General features: G+C 41.7%; 1 protein-coding gene across 5 annotated transcripts; it reads left to right on the forward strand.

Moving 5' to 3' along the window:
• The first annotated feature begins 871 nt into the window (after nt 1–871).
• Nucleotides 872–6,538, forward strand: MED7 (mediator complex subunit 7). 5 transcript variants are annotated; one of them, XM_014842702.3, is made up of 2 exons: nt 872–1,002; nt 5,440–6,538. In XM_014842702.3, exon 2 carries the CDS (start codon nt 5,457–5,459, stop codon nt 6,156–6,158), a length of 702 nt encoding a protein of 233 aa, XP_014698188.1. In that variant the 5' UTR covers nt 872–1,002; nt 5,440–5,456; the 3' UTR covers nt 6,159–6,538. The 5 variants fall into 5 exon arrangements, with proteins under 5 accessions (XP_014698188.1, XP_070373259.1, XP_014698189.1 ...); XM_070517158.1 differs by having other exon boundaries at nt 957–1,165; XM_014842703.3 differs by lacking the exon at nt 872–1,002 and adding an exon at nt 1,009–1,184.
• Nucleotides 6,539–17,912: the final 11,374 nt, after the last annotated feature.

The following is a 17,912-nucleotide window of genomic DNA, read 5'->3' on the forward strand; positions in this document are numbered from 1 at the left end:
GAGACAACTGGTATCCAAATATTGACTTGATTTTGGTGATATTAAATAATTATTAATTTACTTTTAAATGAGACAATAGTTCTGTGGTTATGTGAAAAAAATAAGTCCTTATTTTTTAGAGATGCATGCTAAATGAAATGCAGATAATTGTTCAAGTCGGGTGATGAGTACACTGTTCTACTTTTGTGTATGTTTGGAACTCTCCATAATAAGTTTTTTAAAGACGAAGTCAAAGAATTTTATTTTAAAGAGGTAAAGTTGAGAGCTTTTATCAAAATAACCACCTTACTTTTTAGGTGCAACATGCTCTTCTAAGATTCCCACGAATTTAGAGATTTGTGACACTTCTTATGAAAGTAACATCCAAAAGAAAATTTTAAGTCTGATTTTTAAAAAAAAAAAATTGTTAATTTATTGCTTGGAAATATAATAGACATCGCTGGATTCCTAAATGAAAATAAAAGTAAATGGATGATGAGGAAATGGAAATGGAGAATACATTATTGACTCCCAATCATGTTCACAAATATTTCCACACTAAAAAATATATAAATAGTATATAGAGTCCAATCTCATTTCTTTAAATGTTATTTTTGACAGTGGGGTTAGAGTCGACAGAATTTTTTAAAATATCCGCTTACCCGTATTTTCTAACTTATGTAAGGCACATGGATGGATGCCTTGTTTAATTTTAAGCGTTAAAAAACAAAGGAAAAGAAAAAAAAAAGAACGAGACACCACCGGCTGCTTTTAGTGATACAAAATACAAACACTCTCCCGCCAACTCCCAAACCTCCGCCGAATTCCGGAGACAAGAAAAGAGATATGCGCAGGCGCAATAGCGAGCCATCGGTCTGAGGCGGGACTAGAACCTCGGTTAAAGGACAGCTCTCTCAGCCAATCCAGGGGCAGTGTCAGTGGCTTCTTCCTGGAGGAGGAGGCCGGAAGTCGGGTTTCGGCTGCGGTGGCGGAGGCGCTTGTCAGTGTCAACCCGCCGCGGAGGTGAGTGGGCGGCGACGACTCGGGGCTCCGTTCTCCCTGCGTTTCTGCCTCCGGACCCCGCGGCCTCCTCAGGGCGGGCTGGGAACGCGGGAGGCCTGGCGCGGCGTGCCCTCGGCCGCCTTCCTCGGAGAGCGCGGGTTTCCAGCCGCTCGTGGAGCCCCCGGTGGGCAGGCAGGCAGCAGGTGCCCTCAGCGCGGCGGGTTCGGGCTTCCTCCGGGTGGGGAGGCCGAGCCCGACCGGAGCTTGGGAGACCTGCGTTCGCGTCCCGCGCCGCTGGTTTGCTAAGCTGTGTGGCCCTGGCGAGTCATTGGCCTCTCTGCCCTTTGTAAGATGAGAATGACCCTTCCTCCCCAGGGAGCCATCCTGAAGTAGGCTAGTTACCGGGGCCGGGGGAGGAGGTGGAGCTCCAGTCTGACGGCAGGCTCATCTGGAGAGCTTCCAGCGGGCCCGTTCACAGTAGACAAAATGAATCGAATGTCTGGGGGTGGGACCGTGGTGTACCTTTCTTCTTTTGGGTAAGCCCCCCGGATTGGAACAAACACTAGAAAGTGGGTCTTGATTCTGATAAACCGGCCATGCTGGTTTTGCTAAACATCTCCATCACCTTTGATAAGTTCAGTCCAGAGACGTGATAGAGAAGTAAACATAATTCTGTAATATGTCAGGTTCTTTTTGTGCGCTTGGAGGCTTCATAGTTTACCGGTTTAAAAGAGCTTGTACTTTGCAGCCCAAAGGACCAAGGGTAAAAATTCCTGCTGTGCCGCTTACTGGCCTTTTGATCTGGGCAAATGCTTGCCCTCCCCTTGAGATTTGGGAGCCTCATCGCTAAAATGAAATTGATAATAGTACTTAACTCATAGGATTGTTAGGAAGGTTAACTAAGCGAGGATGTAAAACAATGGTACTTGTCACGTTCTTGGCCTTTGGAAAATGGCAACTTAAATAGATGGTGCTGGGAAGCACAAAACAGTGGAGGGAAACCTGGGCTGGCTAAAATTTATTTTGAAGTACCAGTTCAATGCTGATTCTCTGATTTTGGTAATTATGTGGTTATAAGAGAACATTATTGTTTTGGGGATACACACTGAAGTATTTAGGGGTAAAAGAATGAGAGACCAGTAAGGCAAATGAAGGAAAATATTAACATTTGGAGAATCTGAGTGAAGAATATGGAATTTGCTTTGTACTATTCATACAATTCTTCTGTAAGTCTGAATTTATGTTAAAAAGTTGATTATAACTATTTGCAACTGTAAGTGTGTTGTAAATAAATGAAACAGTACGCAGCGTTTATAACCCCCCACCCCATGCATTTTCAGCCCTTTTTCCTTAATGGCTGTATTGTATTATAGAGACAGATTTTATGCAGCCCTCATATTGATGAAATCATGAGTTATTTCTGACTTTTCCTGCTCTTTCAAGCAGTCCTGCATTAAACATCCTTATACACATTTTTGTGTACTTGTACCAATATTTCTACAGGATAAATTTCTAGAAATAGAATTGTTGGTTCAAAGAATATCAGCATTTAAAATTTTGATACTGCCAAGTTAAATTCCAAATATGTATCTGTTTCCTTTCCTGTCAGTTGTGTATGAGAATTCCTCATATTCTCTTAGCTGGTACTGATCTGCCACCTAAGAGGATTATGCGGAGGTGGTGATGGTGGCTTCTGTGAGAGCTGAGGAGAATGGATGCTCCACCACAAAAGGGTTTCCTGCGAGGCCGGAATAGCCAAGAGCCTGCTTCTAAGACTGGAATGACCACCCTGCAGAAACTGAGAGGGAGTGTGTGACCTCTGGTGGAGTCTAGGGTCTGCCACATAGAAGGCATGTTAATATTTGTTGAATGATGGAATATTTGAAATCTCGGTAGTCTGATAGATGAAAAGTACTCTTTTTTTTTTTGAGGAAGATTAGCCCTGAGCTAACATCTGCTGCCAATCCTCCTCTTTTTGCTGAGGAAGAGTGGCCCTGAGCTAACATCCGTGCCCATCTTGCTCTACTTTATATGTGGGACGCCTGCCCCATACCGCTTGATAAGCGGTGGGTAGGTCCACACCTGGGATCCGAACCAGCAAACCCCAGGCCACTGAAGCGGAACGTGCAGACTTAACTGTTGTGCCACTGGGCTGGCCCCGAAAAGTATTCTTTTTAAAATTTACGTTTAAAAGGGTGTTAGTCTGAATATTTCCCTGCCTTTATTCAGCATTTGTTTTTACCTCATCATCTTTTGTCTAGTTTTCTATTTTTTTGAAAACTCATTCAGTGGACCTTTATTGAGGATCTAGCACCTTCTAGGCATTGTTGAGCTGCTGGAGTTAGAGTTCTGAACAAGACAGGCAATCCTGGAGTCAGTGCTTTCCTTCTAGTGGAGATGGAGTTGGAAAATATGTTTTTAAAAAATCAAATTAAAATTTTTAGTATTTGCCCTTTATTAGCTCACAGGCATTTTTCTCCCAGAAAGATGGATTGTCTTTTAATTTTGCTTGTCATATTTTCCTGTATGGAACTTTTAGATTTATTTTTGATAGATATGTTGGTTTTTTGCCTGTAGTTACTTATTTCTTGTCTGTTTTCCTTGATAGATTGTAAGCAATGTTAGGATGGAGACACTGTTTCTTGTTTATCTTTGAAAGATAGTGTAGTGTTTGAGATCTTTAGGCTCTAAATCCTTCTACTATTTACTCTGTAACTTTACACAAGTGGCTTAACCTTTCTGAGCCACAGTTGTCTTATCTCTAAAATGGAAAGAGCACCTTTCTTTTCTCAGATTACTCACAGCCATGAGAAGAGCATTTAGAACAGCGTCTGGCACATAGTATGCACACAAATATTGTCTATCATCATGGTCATCGTTGCTGGATACTCATTGTCATATATTAGACAATAAATATTTGAAGGAGTGAATATGTATTGAGGGTGTTTGTACCTGCTTCCAAATTCCCATTGATTAGAGCCCTCTTGAAAGGGATAGCGCTGCTCAACAAATGTTTAGGAAGCCCTTGTGTGCAACGTTGTGGCTGCAGTGAGAACTATAATAAGAGTCCTTCCTCTCATGGAGTTTATGGCCTGGATGGGGAGACAAATGAGATACTGGTACAGAAAGAAAAGAGAAAGCAGCATCTACTTTTGATAGAGAAGTTGTGTCTTTAGAGGTGACATTTTAAGCTAGTGCCTGAAGCAGGCAGAAAAGGATATGAAAGACCCAAAGGCAGAAGACGTTGGTATAAAGAATTGTGAAGAATGCTAGATTGAGGGGCCAGCCCCATGGCATAGTGGTTAAAGTTCAGCGCACTCCACTTTGGCCGCCCAGGTTTGCAGGTTTGGATCCTGGGTGTGGACCTATACCACTCATTAAGCCATGCTGACATGGCAACCAACATACAAAATAGAGGAGGATTGGCAAGGATCCTAGCTCAGAGCCAATCTGTCGCACCAAAAAAAAAAAAAAAAAGCTATGGAATTGACTGAGATCTTCCAAGGGAGACTATAAAGTAGAGGTCTAAAACTAGTGGCCAGCAGACCACAAAGATCGTTGTGGCTAAGTTCTTTTTGACTCCACAGTACTTGACAATTTCTGGAATTAATTACCCGTGTTTAAATATTGAGAGATTTCACCTAAAAATCTGGATTTTGGCCCTCTCTTGAAAAATTAAGGAACTGAGGAACAATAAATCTTCATTTCCACGTGAAGGCTAATGGCTGGAGTTGTTGAGATCTGGCCAGCCTGTGCTTGTTAGTTCACCCTAATCCCTGCCCCAGAGCACTTCAGTCGTTATGTTGCCTGCCTTTCCCTTTGATATTTGAGTTTGTGATTCCCTACTTTAGAGAGAGAAGAGGGCCCAGGGAGCGTTCTGCAGCACCCCGCTGTTAACATTTGGGTAGAGAAGGAGAGGCAGTAAAGGACACTGAGATGGAGTGGCCATAAATGCAGGCTCACGGAAGGTGAAGGAGGGGGGAGTGTGTTGGGAAGGAAGAAAGTACTGCTGAGAGATTGAGATTAGAAAAATATCCATTGGATTTGGTGGTATGGTGACTGTTGATGACCTTGATGAGCAGTTTTTCTGGAGGTAGGAGGTTGAAGCCAGATTGGATAAGGACAAAAATGAATATGCAGAAGGTTAGTAAAGCAGCAAATTGCGGGTTGGTAATTCACGATGCCACTGCCACTGCCTCATTGACTCCCAGCAGCATCTCATGCAACACTGTGGCTTGGTGGAAACTCAGGGCTGCCCGGTCCGGTGGAATACATGGATGATTGAGGATGTAATGTGAATCAGAAGAGCGTGGCAGCCTTTCCCTGTTGTAAATGTTAGTTTTAGAAACTAAGGAGATCATTTTGTCTCGGACCCCAGACTGCTGGGGGAAGAAAAGTCAGCCAGTGTGACTGGTTTGTTTTGTAGCTCTACTCTAAATCTTTGGTCTATTTTTATAGGTTCTGGATCTTCCACAATGGGTGAGCCACAGCAAGTAAGTGCTCTTCCGCCACCTCCAATGCAGTACATCAAGGAGTACACGGATGAAAATATTCAGGAAGGCCTAGCTCCCAAGCCTCCACCTCCAATAAAAGACAGCTATATGATGTTTGGCAACCAGTTCCAATGTGATGATCTCATCATCCGCCCTTTAGAAAGTCAGGGCATCGAACGGCTTCATCCTATGCAGTTTGATCACAAGAAAGAACTGAGGAAACTCAATATGTCTATCCTTATCAATTTCTTAGACCTCTTAGATATCTTGATAAGGAGCCCTGGGAGTATAAAACGAGAAGAGAAGCTAGAAGATCTTAAGCTGCTTTTTGTACATGTTCATCATCTCATAAATGAATACCGACCCCACCAAGCAAGAGAGACCTTGAGAGTCATGATGGAGGTGCAGAAACGTCAACGCCTTGAAACAGCTGAGAGATTTCAGAAGCATCTGGAACGAGTCATTGAGATGATTCAGAGTTGCTTGGCTTCTTTGCCTGATGATTTGCCCCATTCAGAAGGAGGGATCAGAGTGAAAACTGAACCGATGGATGCTGACGATAGCAACAATTGTTCTGGACAGAATGAACGACAAAGAGAAAATTCAGGTCATAGGAGAGACCAGATTATAGAGAAAGATGCTGCCTTGTGTGTCCTAATTGATGAAATGAATGAAAGACCATGAAGGGTGTTTCTTTTTCTTCTTGCTTTTCTTTTTTCTTTCCAGTAAATAGCATCGTATATTAGTTAATTTGCTCTTGGAGAGTCTTAAAAGAGATAGAACTAGAGGTTATGTAAACGGCTTGACTCTCCAACTTTATCAATGATGAGATGTCAGGCAGTAATTTCAGTTTATGGCAAACATAGGCAAATGAGTGTGCCTATATTAAGAATAATCACCTTAAAAAGGAAGATGTTTGCTGCTTTTCTGTTGAACCTGCTTGTTTTTGGAGTTTCAGTAAACATTGGAGATATCCTCAGTAATAGCAAGCCTTCATCCTTGTAAAGTAGATTTGTCATTTGCTTTAAGAATGATGGATAAATAAAGGATATCAAGCTGTATAAGTGTGAAATTATGAAGTCTTTAGATTTATTTCACTTAAAAATTTACTTAATCTCTGAAGTAGTGTAACATGTTAAAAGAGAGGAACCCCATAGTTATAAAACAGCGATTTTATTTTGTCTTCTTTTGTGTGTGTGTGGAGAAGATTGGCCCTGAGCTAACATCCGTTGCCAGTCTTCCTCTTTCTGCTTGAGGAAGATTGTCCTTGAGCTAACAATCTGTGCCAATCTTCCTCTATTTTGCATGTGGGACGCCACCACAGCATGGCTTGATGAGAGGTGTGTAGGTCCACACCAGATATGCAAACCCACAAACCCTGGGCTGCTGAAGCAGGGCACACAAACTTAACTACTATGCCATTGAGTCAGTGCCGTATTTTAACTCTTGACTGCTCCTGTAAATACACTATCTCAGCCTCTTCTTCTGATCCTGGCGGGATCCCATAACTTTTTTCTAGTCACTCAGTAAGTCCTTTGATCACTTTTAGTTACAAACATTTAGTAATTAAAATGTCTATGTAATTAGCTATACATTTCCTTTAAAGCTAAACTCAGGCTTGCTCAAGGCTGCAAGCCTGCAGTGGGAAGGGCATTTGGTGGCAGACTGTGAGATGTGCTCTGGAGATTCTTGCTGCCCTGAGATATGGCTGTCCTGCCAGGGACTACATTTCCCAACTCTCCTTGCATCTGTCTAAGGCCATGTGACTAAGTTCCTAGCCATGGAATATGGGTGGAAAAATCCAGGCCTGCGTCAAGAATATCTTGCATGATCCTCCATTCTCTTCTCATTTGGTTGCATGGCCGCACCCAGGATCACTTTGGAAGCCACTTGAAGATGGTAGAGGTTCAGTTTGGGTCCTTGAATGACTGAGGACTAGGCCCTCCTTTCATTAACTCCACCCCCAGCCTACCCCAGCTGGTTCAAGTTTATATGAGCAAGAAGTCAACTTGTCTTGAGTGCTGAGGTTTTGTTCTGCACTTTCTTTTCTGCCCTCCAGCCTCTCCTCCACCAACGTCTTGGTGTAGAGTCTGCCTGATGTCTGAGATTCACTGCTGGCCTTTCCTTAATGTAGGCCAGTGGTTCTCAAAGTGTAGTCCTGGGCCAGCAGCATTAGCATCTTTGGGGCACTTAGAAATGTAAATTCTCAGGCTTCATCTCAGACCGACTAATCAAACTCTAGGGGTGGGGCCCAACAAACGTGGTTTAAGAAGCCCTCAGGGGATTCGGATGCATGCTTGAGGTTAAGAATCACTGATGAAGGTCATGCCTTTTCGCAGATGTCCACTTGTGAGTCTTCCCTCCGTCCTGGTTTCCAGTATACCACCCTTCAGGGATTTGCACTGTGAATGTTTCCAGCTCTAGAGCTGGCGAAGGCCAATTTAAAGTGGCCACAGGCCAATTCTAAATGGGAAACACTCATGTGTTTCTTTTCTTTAAGAATCGGGAGTGTAGGCTGTTCCCAAGTAAACACCTCTCTATTAGAGAGGCAGCTAGCTGGCCAGTCTTCTTTTTTTCTGGTATGTGTTCGGTATAGATCTTTGGGCTCCAGAGGCTCCAGAAGACACAGTCCTGGCTCTCTTAAGTTTAAATTGAAGGGAGAGGAGAGCCCCCTCATCCGCTCTTGGGATGGGTTAGACATTGCATAACACTTGAGCAACTCTGCAAAGAGATCTCTGTTTTCACCTACTCTTTTTATAATCTTGAGGGTTTTGGGCTTAGAGGTACAAAACCAATTTTTGGCTGCCTTGCAAATTCTTACGTGGAAGTAACTAATTGAATCACATTGTAATGTCATTGCAAGTCACATCATTTGTTTATGAATTTGTGTATGCGTGTGTGTTGGTGGGGAGGAGGATTAAGGGATTAAAATTCTTAGAGGAATCTTAAATTCTAATTTTGGGAGTATCTGATCTTGCGGTTCTGTGGGTGGGAGCTGACATAAAAAACTTTTTAAAAAAGAGTTCTGATGTGAACTACTATTACAATGGGATGAAGGAGCTTCAGGGTTCTGATAGTTGTTACAAGTTTAAAAGTTTCTGTGCAGCTGGCCCTGTGGCTGAGTGGTTAAGTTCACGTACTCTGCTCCTGCTGCCCAGGGTTTGCTGGTTTGGATCCTGGGCATGGACCTACACACTGCTCATCAAGCCATGCTGAGGTGGTGTCCCTCATAGAAGAGCTAGAATGACTTACAACTAGGATATACAACTATGTACTGGGGCTTTGGGGAGAAAAAAAAGAGGAAGATTGGCAATAGATGTTGGCTTAGGGCCAATCTTCTTCCCCAAAAAGAAAAGGTTGCCTTAAAAAAAAAGTTTATAGAAAGTCTTTCAATCTTGTGAGGAGTAAAATACACCTCTGCATGCCTGATTATAATGAATATTCCTGATAGATTGAGGCCTCAAAGTGAAATATTTGGAACAATAGCCTGAGTATCTCTTGAAATTACCAGTGCCCAGGCCCGAGACCAAAGAGATTCTGATTTCATTGTTCTGGAGTGGGGCGTTGGTATTAGTTTTAAGAAATCTGTAGGGGCTGGCCCTGTGGCATAGTGGTTGGGTTTGGTGTGCTCTGCCTTGGGGGCCTGAGTTCATGGGTTCGGATCTGGGTGTGGACCCATGCTACTTGTCAGCCATGCTGTGGTAGTGACCCACCTACCTACAAAAAGTAGAAGAAGATTGCCACAGATATTGGCTCAGGGAGACTCTTCCTCAAGCAGAAAAAGGAGAAGATTGGCACAGAGATGTTAGCTCAGGGCAAATCTTCCTCAGCAAAAAAAAAAAAAAAATCTGTAGATGATTTTACTGTGCAGTGAATTAAAGGAGTATTGCATTAATACTTTCTGCTTGAACTAGTGTAAGCAAAAAGATGAATTTGTTGAAAGGATACTGTGCTGTCACATGATTGAAGGATAAGTGGAACCTCCACACTATGAAGAGGACTAGGAGGGTCTCTAGAGCAAATGGGACTCAAACTCCGGACCCGTCTTGTCTCTCCTGTCTGGCCTCTGTTAGCTTCATTCCCTTTACAAACCAAATGCGTTCATGGTATGGGTGGAGAACATGGCTGCTAACAGTTCCCAAGTGTTCAGTTTTTCTGCACCACTGCCTGGGAGTTGTCCCCCCCCCCCCCAAAAAAAGGAGGACTAATTAGCTAGCCTGGGAGGAGGGATTAGGGGTGGCATTCCTGATTGCACCTGGGCCACTCAGCAGGGGCCTGTAAGAGTTGGACAGTCCTGAAAAGGTCCATGCGTGGGAGGAGGTAGGCCGCCTGTCAGGGGAAAGGAGTTGCTGAGCTGACCATACTGTGGATGTCCACTACAAATTAAGGACATAAATGAACTTTTGATATAACTAGCAAAAATAAACAGGTGTGCCAATTTATATTCCTTTTATCTGTGTGAGAGTGGTCACCCCACCACCATTCATTCATCTATTCTTTGTATTCAGTTAGTGAAGATTGTGGTCCTCTCTATGCCTGACACTGGTTTAGTTGCTGGGGGTCTGGAGAGTGGGGAGGAAAATGAAAGATAAGAAAACAAATGAGTTAATTTTTGAAGACGTAAGTTCATGCATGTAACCATGCAGCCATTACAACACTCTGAAGAATCTGGATCCAATTATATTGCTCTTGCTACCTCAAAATGCCTTGTCCACATGATCTTTTCAATTTAGGTTGATGTGTTCACATTTAAGGGCTTTGGAAGGCAGCTTCAACTGTGCTGCGCTGTATTTCAGAGAAGAGGCTGTGCTAGGCCCCAAGGTCACTGGAAATAAAATAATTTTTATTTCCTGAGGAAATAAAAATCGGCATGATTTGAGTGAGAAAGGCGATTATGTTGGAGCCAGAGAAGCCGATGGAAGGCAGATTACGGGATATTGAAGGTGAAGGGAAGGAGTTGGAGATCGACAGCAAACATGTTTAGGGCTCTGTTGGCACTATTCTAATCTCTACATACATCGGGTCATTTTATCCTCACAACAACCCGATGAAATCAGTCTGATTTTGACACCCACATGACAGATGAGGAAGCAGAGGCTCAGAGAGATTATGTAATTTACCTAAAGCCACCAAGCTAGTGGGTGGCAGAGCCAGGATTGAAACATTCTAGTCTCAACGCCTAAGCATTCAACCTCCATACTTGACCACCTCTCTACTGCGTCATGTAGTTGAGAAGTCATAGGTAATAAATAGTGGGCCGAGAGTGGAATCCAATATTTTGACCCTAAAGTCCACACTCAAACACTACATGATACTGGACTGAGGCGGGAGCGGATTTGTAGATGGGACTTAGGCGTTCCCTTTGAACATGTGAAGGCATTTATGCCTCAGACTTCTGCAGCTGTCTTGAGATACTGTGCCTATAGCGCTAATCTTCCTAAAAACCCCTCTTGGTAGGTATTATTCCCACTTTACGAAACTGAGGATCAGTTTTGTAGTTTGCCTAGGTGGCATATTCAGATTAGAATCTAGGTCAGGAGTTGACGAACTTTTTCTATAAAGAGCCAGTTGGTAAGTGTTTCAGGCAGTGAAGACCATGAGGTTTCTGTTGCAACCACTCAACTACCGTGGTGCAAAAGCAGCCATAGACGATATGTGAAGAAAAGAGAGCAACTGTTCCAGTGCAACTTGTATGTGGACGCTGAAACTTGAACTTAAATATTTTCCACATTATGAGATATTATTCTTTTGATTTTTTCCAACCATTTAGACACCTAAACTAAATCTTAGGTTGTGGACTGTACAAAAAAACAGGCAGCCGACTGGATTTGGCCAGCAGGATATGATTGATCTAGGTGTTTGGGTTCTAAAGCCTGGAGTGTTTTCACAAAACCACTAATAACCACAGAAATGAACATTACAGGATTGTTCTAAGGCCTAAAGGAGATTATGGCTACAAACACTTAGAACAATCTCTAGTACTTAGTAAACTATCAAAGGTCAACTAGTATCCTTCCTGCTAAGTCTTTGTGTCTTGCGTTTGGCATTTAGAATCAGATTGAAGAGCTGGTTTCAGACTGCAATGTGATGAGGCTAACAGTAGGTGGCACTCTTACCCCAAGTTTAGGAGCTGCATCCCCGTGGCAGAGGAGGGGAGTAGGAAGGAGAAACTCAGAGGTGCTGCTGATGATGTTGAGCTTTTTATTCAACAAGTGAGATTTGCTGCCTGTGCCTGTCTTTGGTCTACAAAATCTTTTCTCATGGAGAGAACAGGGTGTGAATTTTTCAAAATAATCAGTGTTATGTTGTGAATAAGAGTCTTTTGATCAGAACCTTTCTGCCAGGGCTGCCTGGACAAGACCTGGGGAAGACCCAGGCATTATTGGTTAATACTGAGTGGATGATGACAGTAAGATGCTTTTTACATTTGCTTAACACATATGACCAAGTTCTAAGAAGCTGCTGGTTCCCTGCCCCCAACTCTAGGTTTGGAGTATGGGAAGACAGTCAAAGGATGGGAGTTGGGTGGGGACATGTTACATTGTACTAGAACTACAAGGAAAGATGCCCTTTGGCTCTTTATTGATTTTCACACTCATTCATTCATTCAACAAACATGAGGATCTACTATGAATACCATGAAACCAGTAAGAGCCATTAAGAAGAAGAATACTGGGGCCGGCCTGGTGGCGTAGCGGTTAAGTTCACACACTGTGCTTCAGAGACCTGGGGTTCACTGGTTCGGATCCCGGGCATGGAGCTGCACACTGCTTGTCAAGCCATGCTGTGGTAGGTGTCCCACATATAAAGTAGAGGAAGATGGGCATGGATGTTAGCACAGGGCCAGTCTTCCTCAACATAAGAAGAAGATTGGTGGCAGATGTTAGCTCAGGGCTAATCTCCCTCAAAAAAAAAATAAAAATAAAAAGAATGAGAATACTGAACCAGCCTGGTGGTATAGCAGTTAAGTTCATGTGCTCCACTTCGGCAGCCTGGGGTTCCCTAGTTTGGATCCCAGGAGTGGACCTATGCACTGCTCATCAAGCCATGCTGTGGCAGGCGTCCCACATATAAAATAGAGGAAGATAGGCATGGATGTTAGCTCAGGGACAGTCTTCCTCAGCAAAAAGAGAATTGGCAGTGGATGTTAGCTCAGGGGTGATCTTAAAAAAAAAAACAAAAAAAAAAGGAATGAGAATACTGACATGGAAAGATATTCTAGATACGATAAAAGTAAGTTTCTGGGTATAGTCTGAACCCATATTTGTATCTATCATCTATCTATCTAGCCATCTATCTATCAATGCATAGTCAAATTGGAAAAATATGTAAAAACTATTTTATAGATGAGGAAATTGAAACTCAAGAATGTAACTTTCCACACACCAAGGACATTTCAGCTAGGAAACGGCAGAATTAAAACTTAGGTTTAAAAGAAAAGGAAAGAGAAAGAAAAAGATCACAGCACGGTAGAATTCGGGCTCCACCCTTTACTAGCTGTGTAGCCTTAGTTGAAACTCAATTTCCTTACTTATGATAATTATAGTACCCATATCGTAGGGTAGGTACCATCTAATATTGAGAACAAAAGAGAAGACACTAGTTCTTTCCGAAACTTGTTTGTCCCCAAGCAACATACTCAGTTGGGTCTCAGGCGTGCTAATCATCTGTGCAGAAGCATCTGAGCTGGAAGGGCCGAGTGGGTCCTGAGCCTGGGGCTCGGAAACACTGCTGCTCACAGGGGAGAGTGATAAAGAAGAGAGGAGGAAGGCACAAATGACCAACAGCAGAGAGGAAAAAGGGACATGACTACAGATTTTATAGACAGAAATAATGAAAATGTTATAGATTACCAATAAATTTGAAAATTTAGACAAAGTGGACAAATTCTTATAAAATTACCAATATTGGTTTAAGGCTAGGAAGCTGGAATAACTTTTTAATGATTAAAAAAAATGACCAGTAGTCAAAATCCTCTCACAAAGAAAACTTCAAGTTCAAACAGCTTTGCTGGCTAGTTCTACCAAACACTGCCAGAAAAAAAAAATATATTATACAGACTCTTTCAGAGAATAGAAAAAGAGGGGATATTTCCCAACTCTTTATGAGACTAGCGTAAACAAAATATTAACACATTGAGCCTAGTAATATGTAAAAATAAAAGGTAATGTGTCATGGCCAATCTGTGTTTATTTTAGGAATAAGAATAGAAAATTAGTTAATGTAGTCTGTCACAATAATAGATTAAAAGAGAAAAATCATTTGATCATCTCAACAGATGCACAAAAGGCATTTTATAAACTGTAGCATCCATTTATGAAAATGAAAAAGAAAACAAACCATTTAGAACATTTAGGAATAGAAGAGAACTCCTTTAATCTAATAAACCATAAAACCTATAGCATGTATTATATTTAAGGTGGAGAGCTGAAACCTTTCCTTTAAGAGCTGGAATGAGATAAGGATGCCTGCTATCAAAACGTCTATTAAATATGTGCTAGATTTCCTAACCAGCATGGTAAGAAAAAAAGGTAAGATTGAAGAGGAAGAAACTAAACTGTCATTATTTGCAGAAAATATGATTATCTACATAGAAAATTCAATATAACTCCAGATAACTTATTAATAACAGATTTTACTGGTTGGAGGAAAAAAAAATCAACATTCAAAAATAAAGTGCTTTTCAGAACACCAGCAACAAGCAGAAAGTAAAAATTTAAAAATAAGATACTATGTAAAATAGCATCAGTAATATGAAGTACCTAGGAAAAAAATCAAGGAGTAAGTTGAAGAACTCTGTGGAGAAACTTTTGAAATTTTATTGAGAGGTATTAAAGAAAATCTAAATATGAGGAGAGATAAAACATGTTTATGGATTAGAATACTCAATAATATAAAGAGATCAAATTTATTCCACATTGATCTTTGGATTCAATGCAAGCCAATCAAATTCCCACCAGTTTTTTTTTTTAATTTGATAAGGTGATTCTAAAATTTATAGGAGGTATAAAGGACCTAGATAGCCAAGATGCCCTTGATAAAAGGACTAAGTGTCGGTGGGGGGGGGTGTGTGTGTGTGTGTGGGTTAGCCTAGTGGTGTAGTGGTTAAGTTTGCCCACTCTGCTTCAGCAGCCTGGGGTTTGTGGGTTTTGATCCTAGGCGCAGACCTACACACTGCTCATCAAGCCATGCTGTGGTGGCTTCCCACATACAAAATGAAGGAAGATCAGCACAGATGCTAGCTCAGTGACAGTCTTCCTCAAGCAAAAAGAGGAAGATTGGCAACAGATGTTAGCTCAGGCCCAGTCTTCCTCACACACACACAAAAAAAGGACTAAGGGGAGGATTTGCCCTATGTGCTATCAACATCTCCCATAAAGCTGCAGTAACTAAAATAATGTATTATATTGGCAGAAGGATAGGCAAATATCTCTCTATATATTGGTACAGAGTAGAAAATCAAGAAACAGATCCCAGCCTATATTATTTTCGAAATATAGCAGAGGTGGCATTACAAAGTAGTGGGAAAATGCTGGAATTTTCAATAAATGGGGCTGGGGCAAAACATACCAGTATAAATTCTTGGAGGATTAAAGGTCTAACAGTGAAAGACAGAACTATAAAGCTTTTAAAGCTAATGTGGGCGAATATTTTCATAATCTCTAAGTGAGAGAAGAATCCTTAAATAAAATACAAAAGTACTACCTACAAGAAAAGGCTCGTAAATTTTACTATGTTAGAATTAAGAAACTGTGTTCAAGAAAACCCACCATAAATAAGTGAAAAGCCACGAAGTGGGAGAATATATTTACAACAGATGAAACCAGCAGAAGACTAGTATCCAGAGTATATAAATTATTCATATAAATCAATAAGAAAAAGTTGAGAAACCCAACAGAAAAATGGGCAGAAGATTTGAAGAAGCATTTGTTTCCCTACCCTTCCCCAAATCCAAATGGTTCATAAACAAAAAAAGGTGTTTATTAACCTTGTTAGTAGAGAGAGAAATGCAAAGTGAAGCCACGGTGAGATGCCATCGTATCCTTACCCATTTGACAAAAAAAAAAAAAAAAAAAAATCTGGAAATACCAAGTGTTGATGAGGATGTGGAATAAGAGAAATTCCTATACAGAAGGTGAAACGTTCCTCTAAAATAGAATAAACACATAATTGGAGGCATATCCATTCCCAGGGAAACTATTCAGTAATAAAAGCAAACAAACTACAGGGATATACAAAAGTATGAATGGATCTCACAAATACACTGCTGAGCGAAAGAAACAAAACATGAAAACCTACAGACGATATGATTTCATTCATATGATGTTCAAAAACAAGCAAAACTATACATATAATTTGGGAATACGTACATAGGTGGTGAAACTATAAAAAAGACAGACAACTGTCGCAAAATTTAGAATAGTGATTACCTGTAGGAGGGGGAGCCTTTGTGATCAGGAAGGGACACATGGGCTTGGAGTCGGGGTGGAGGGATTTTACGAGACTGGCAATGTTTTATCTTTGGTTTTGGGGTCCTGGGTACTTGAGTGTTTGCTTTGTAAGTATTCGTAAACTATACATTTGAGTTTATGCAACATTCTGTACATTCGTTATATTTTCCAATAAACAATGGTTTAACCTCACAGCCACAAGGTCATATCATCATACACCCATCATATTAAATTAAAAATTAAAAAGTCTGACAGTGTTAATATTGCAAAGACATGGAACATCATAAGAGTTCTCACAGCCAGTGAGAATGTAAGCTGGAATAAGCACTTTGGAAAACTGCTCAACCTTCTCTTATAAAGTGGATGCCTATGAGAAGAGAAAAATGAGAATGTGGGTCAGGGACAAAGGGGGAGAAAAGTAAAATGAAAAAAAAACTGAGAGAGACCTCACCAGGACTGATGAGGAGTATGTCCCTTGAACTGAGGAGTATGATTAGCTTCACCCTCTCAACCTGGAATAAAAGATGAATAAACAAACCCAAAAAAAGAAGAGGTGCCACCACGGAGAACATGCTCAGGATGAGTGATCACTCACACAGGTCCGCCAGGGGCATGGATTCTGTAGGAGGGAGAGGGGCCTGCATTTTCAAGATGAGACTGCAGATAGGAGTTCCTGCGGTGACTCATACGCAGTTCAACAGTTTCCTCGCTGGTAGACCCCTTCTCAGTTTCATCACTGGAAGCCCTGCTGAGTTACTAAGGCTAAATGAATTCACACCCCTCCCCATTTCCTCGACTCTGAAGAGGTTTGATTAAGTGGGCAGGGGCACATTAACTTCCCTTAGAAGTTACTTGCTGCATAAATATTGTAATATCTCAAAATGCAGACTTGTCTTCGCTGGGCCACTGTTTTCTGTGCTGTGGGGCAAAGAGCACTGGAGAGGGCTCTGAGCTGCCTCTTGCACTGATTTGAGTGTGACCTCAAGCTTAGTCTCCCTGGCATTCATCCATAGTTACTAAATATAAAAACTCTCTATAGACATGAGAGCTCCTTATCATCTTCCTAGGGTTGTGAAGAGTGTGTCCTTGCAAGTTAAAAAGTACTGTATTAGTAAAAGGTCATTTTTGTAAGAAAAAGGACCATACGTGTTTGGAGGGGCAGGTTTTCTCTCCCCATCTCCCTGCCCCATCCCTTTCTGGGAGGGGTCTGTAGTGAACATTTGCTTTTGCTGCCCAGCATCCATTTCTCATCCTGGAATGCACTGAATATTTTCTTTAGGGGAACAACCCTTCTCTCACTTTCAGAACATGAGGTTTGAGGACGTGACCCAGGCATAACCCAATTAATCCTTTTTGACCCCGTGGACACAGATTGTTCGGGAATGAGACTATGTCCCAATTTGGACCTTTGAAGAATGTAAATCTGCCTGTGTGGAAGCAGCCAAGAGATGCTCTTTGTATGTAGATTGGTGCTCTGCAGGTACAGGAGAGGGACGCCACATAGAATCTGAGGAAGGAGCCAACACTGGAGAGCCAGAAACTAGGTCCCTGCTCACCTCACTGGGGCCATTGAACCAAGTCTTGACTGAACCTGGGCTTTTCAATAATGTCAGTCATAAATTCACTTTATGGTTTAAGCTACTTTGAGTTGAGTTTTCTGTCATCTGCAGCATAAATAAACTAAGGGTCTTTGGTGAGAGGAGAAGTATTTGTGGGCATAAGAACACACAAGGATCATTCTATGAGCGGTGGTCAATAGCAAGGGAGAAATTTATTTGTCTTGGAAATGACCCTGAAAGACCTGGAGTTCCCTCCTGGTATGCCCAGGATCTCAGTGGTCTGAAGCAGCCCTCTCAGTGCTGGGACCTGGTGGGGAGGACAATGTCAAACACAACTTCATGTAAATGAGAGCACTGAGCCACAAAAATAAATGTAAAATAAAAATAAAAAGACTTCTATCTGAGGTGGAGTCTATGAATGGACAGGT

Source organism: Equus asinus, chromosome 9, assembly GCF_041296235.1.
Source record: "Equus asinus isolate D_3611 breed Donkey chromosome 9, EquAss-T2T_v2, whole genome shotgun sequence".
NCBI lineage: Eukaryota > Metazoa > Chordata > Mammalia > Perissodactyla > Equidae > Equus > Equus asinus.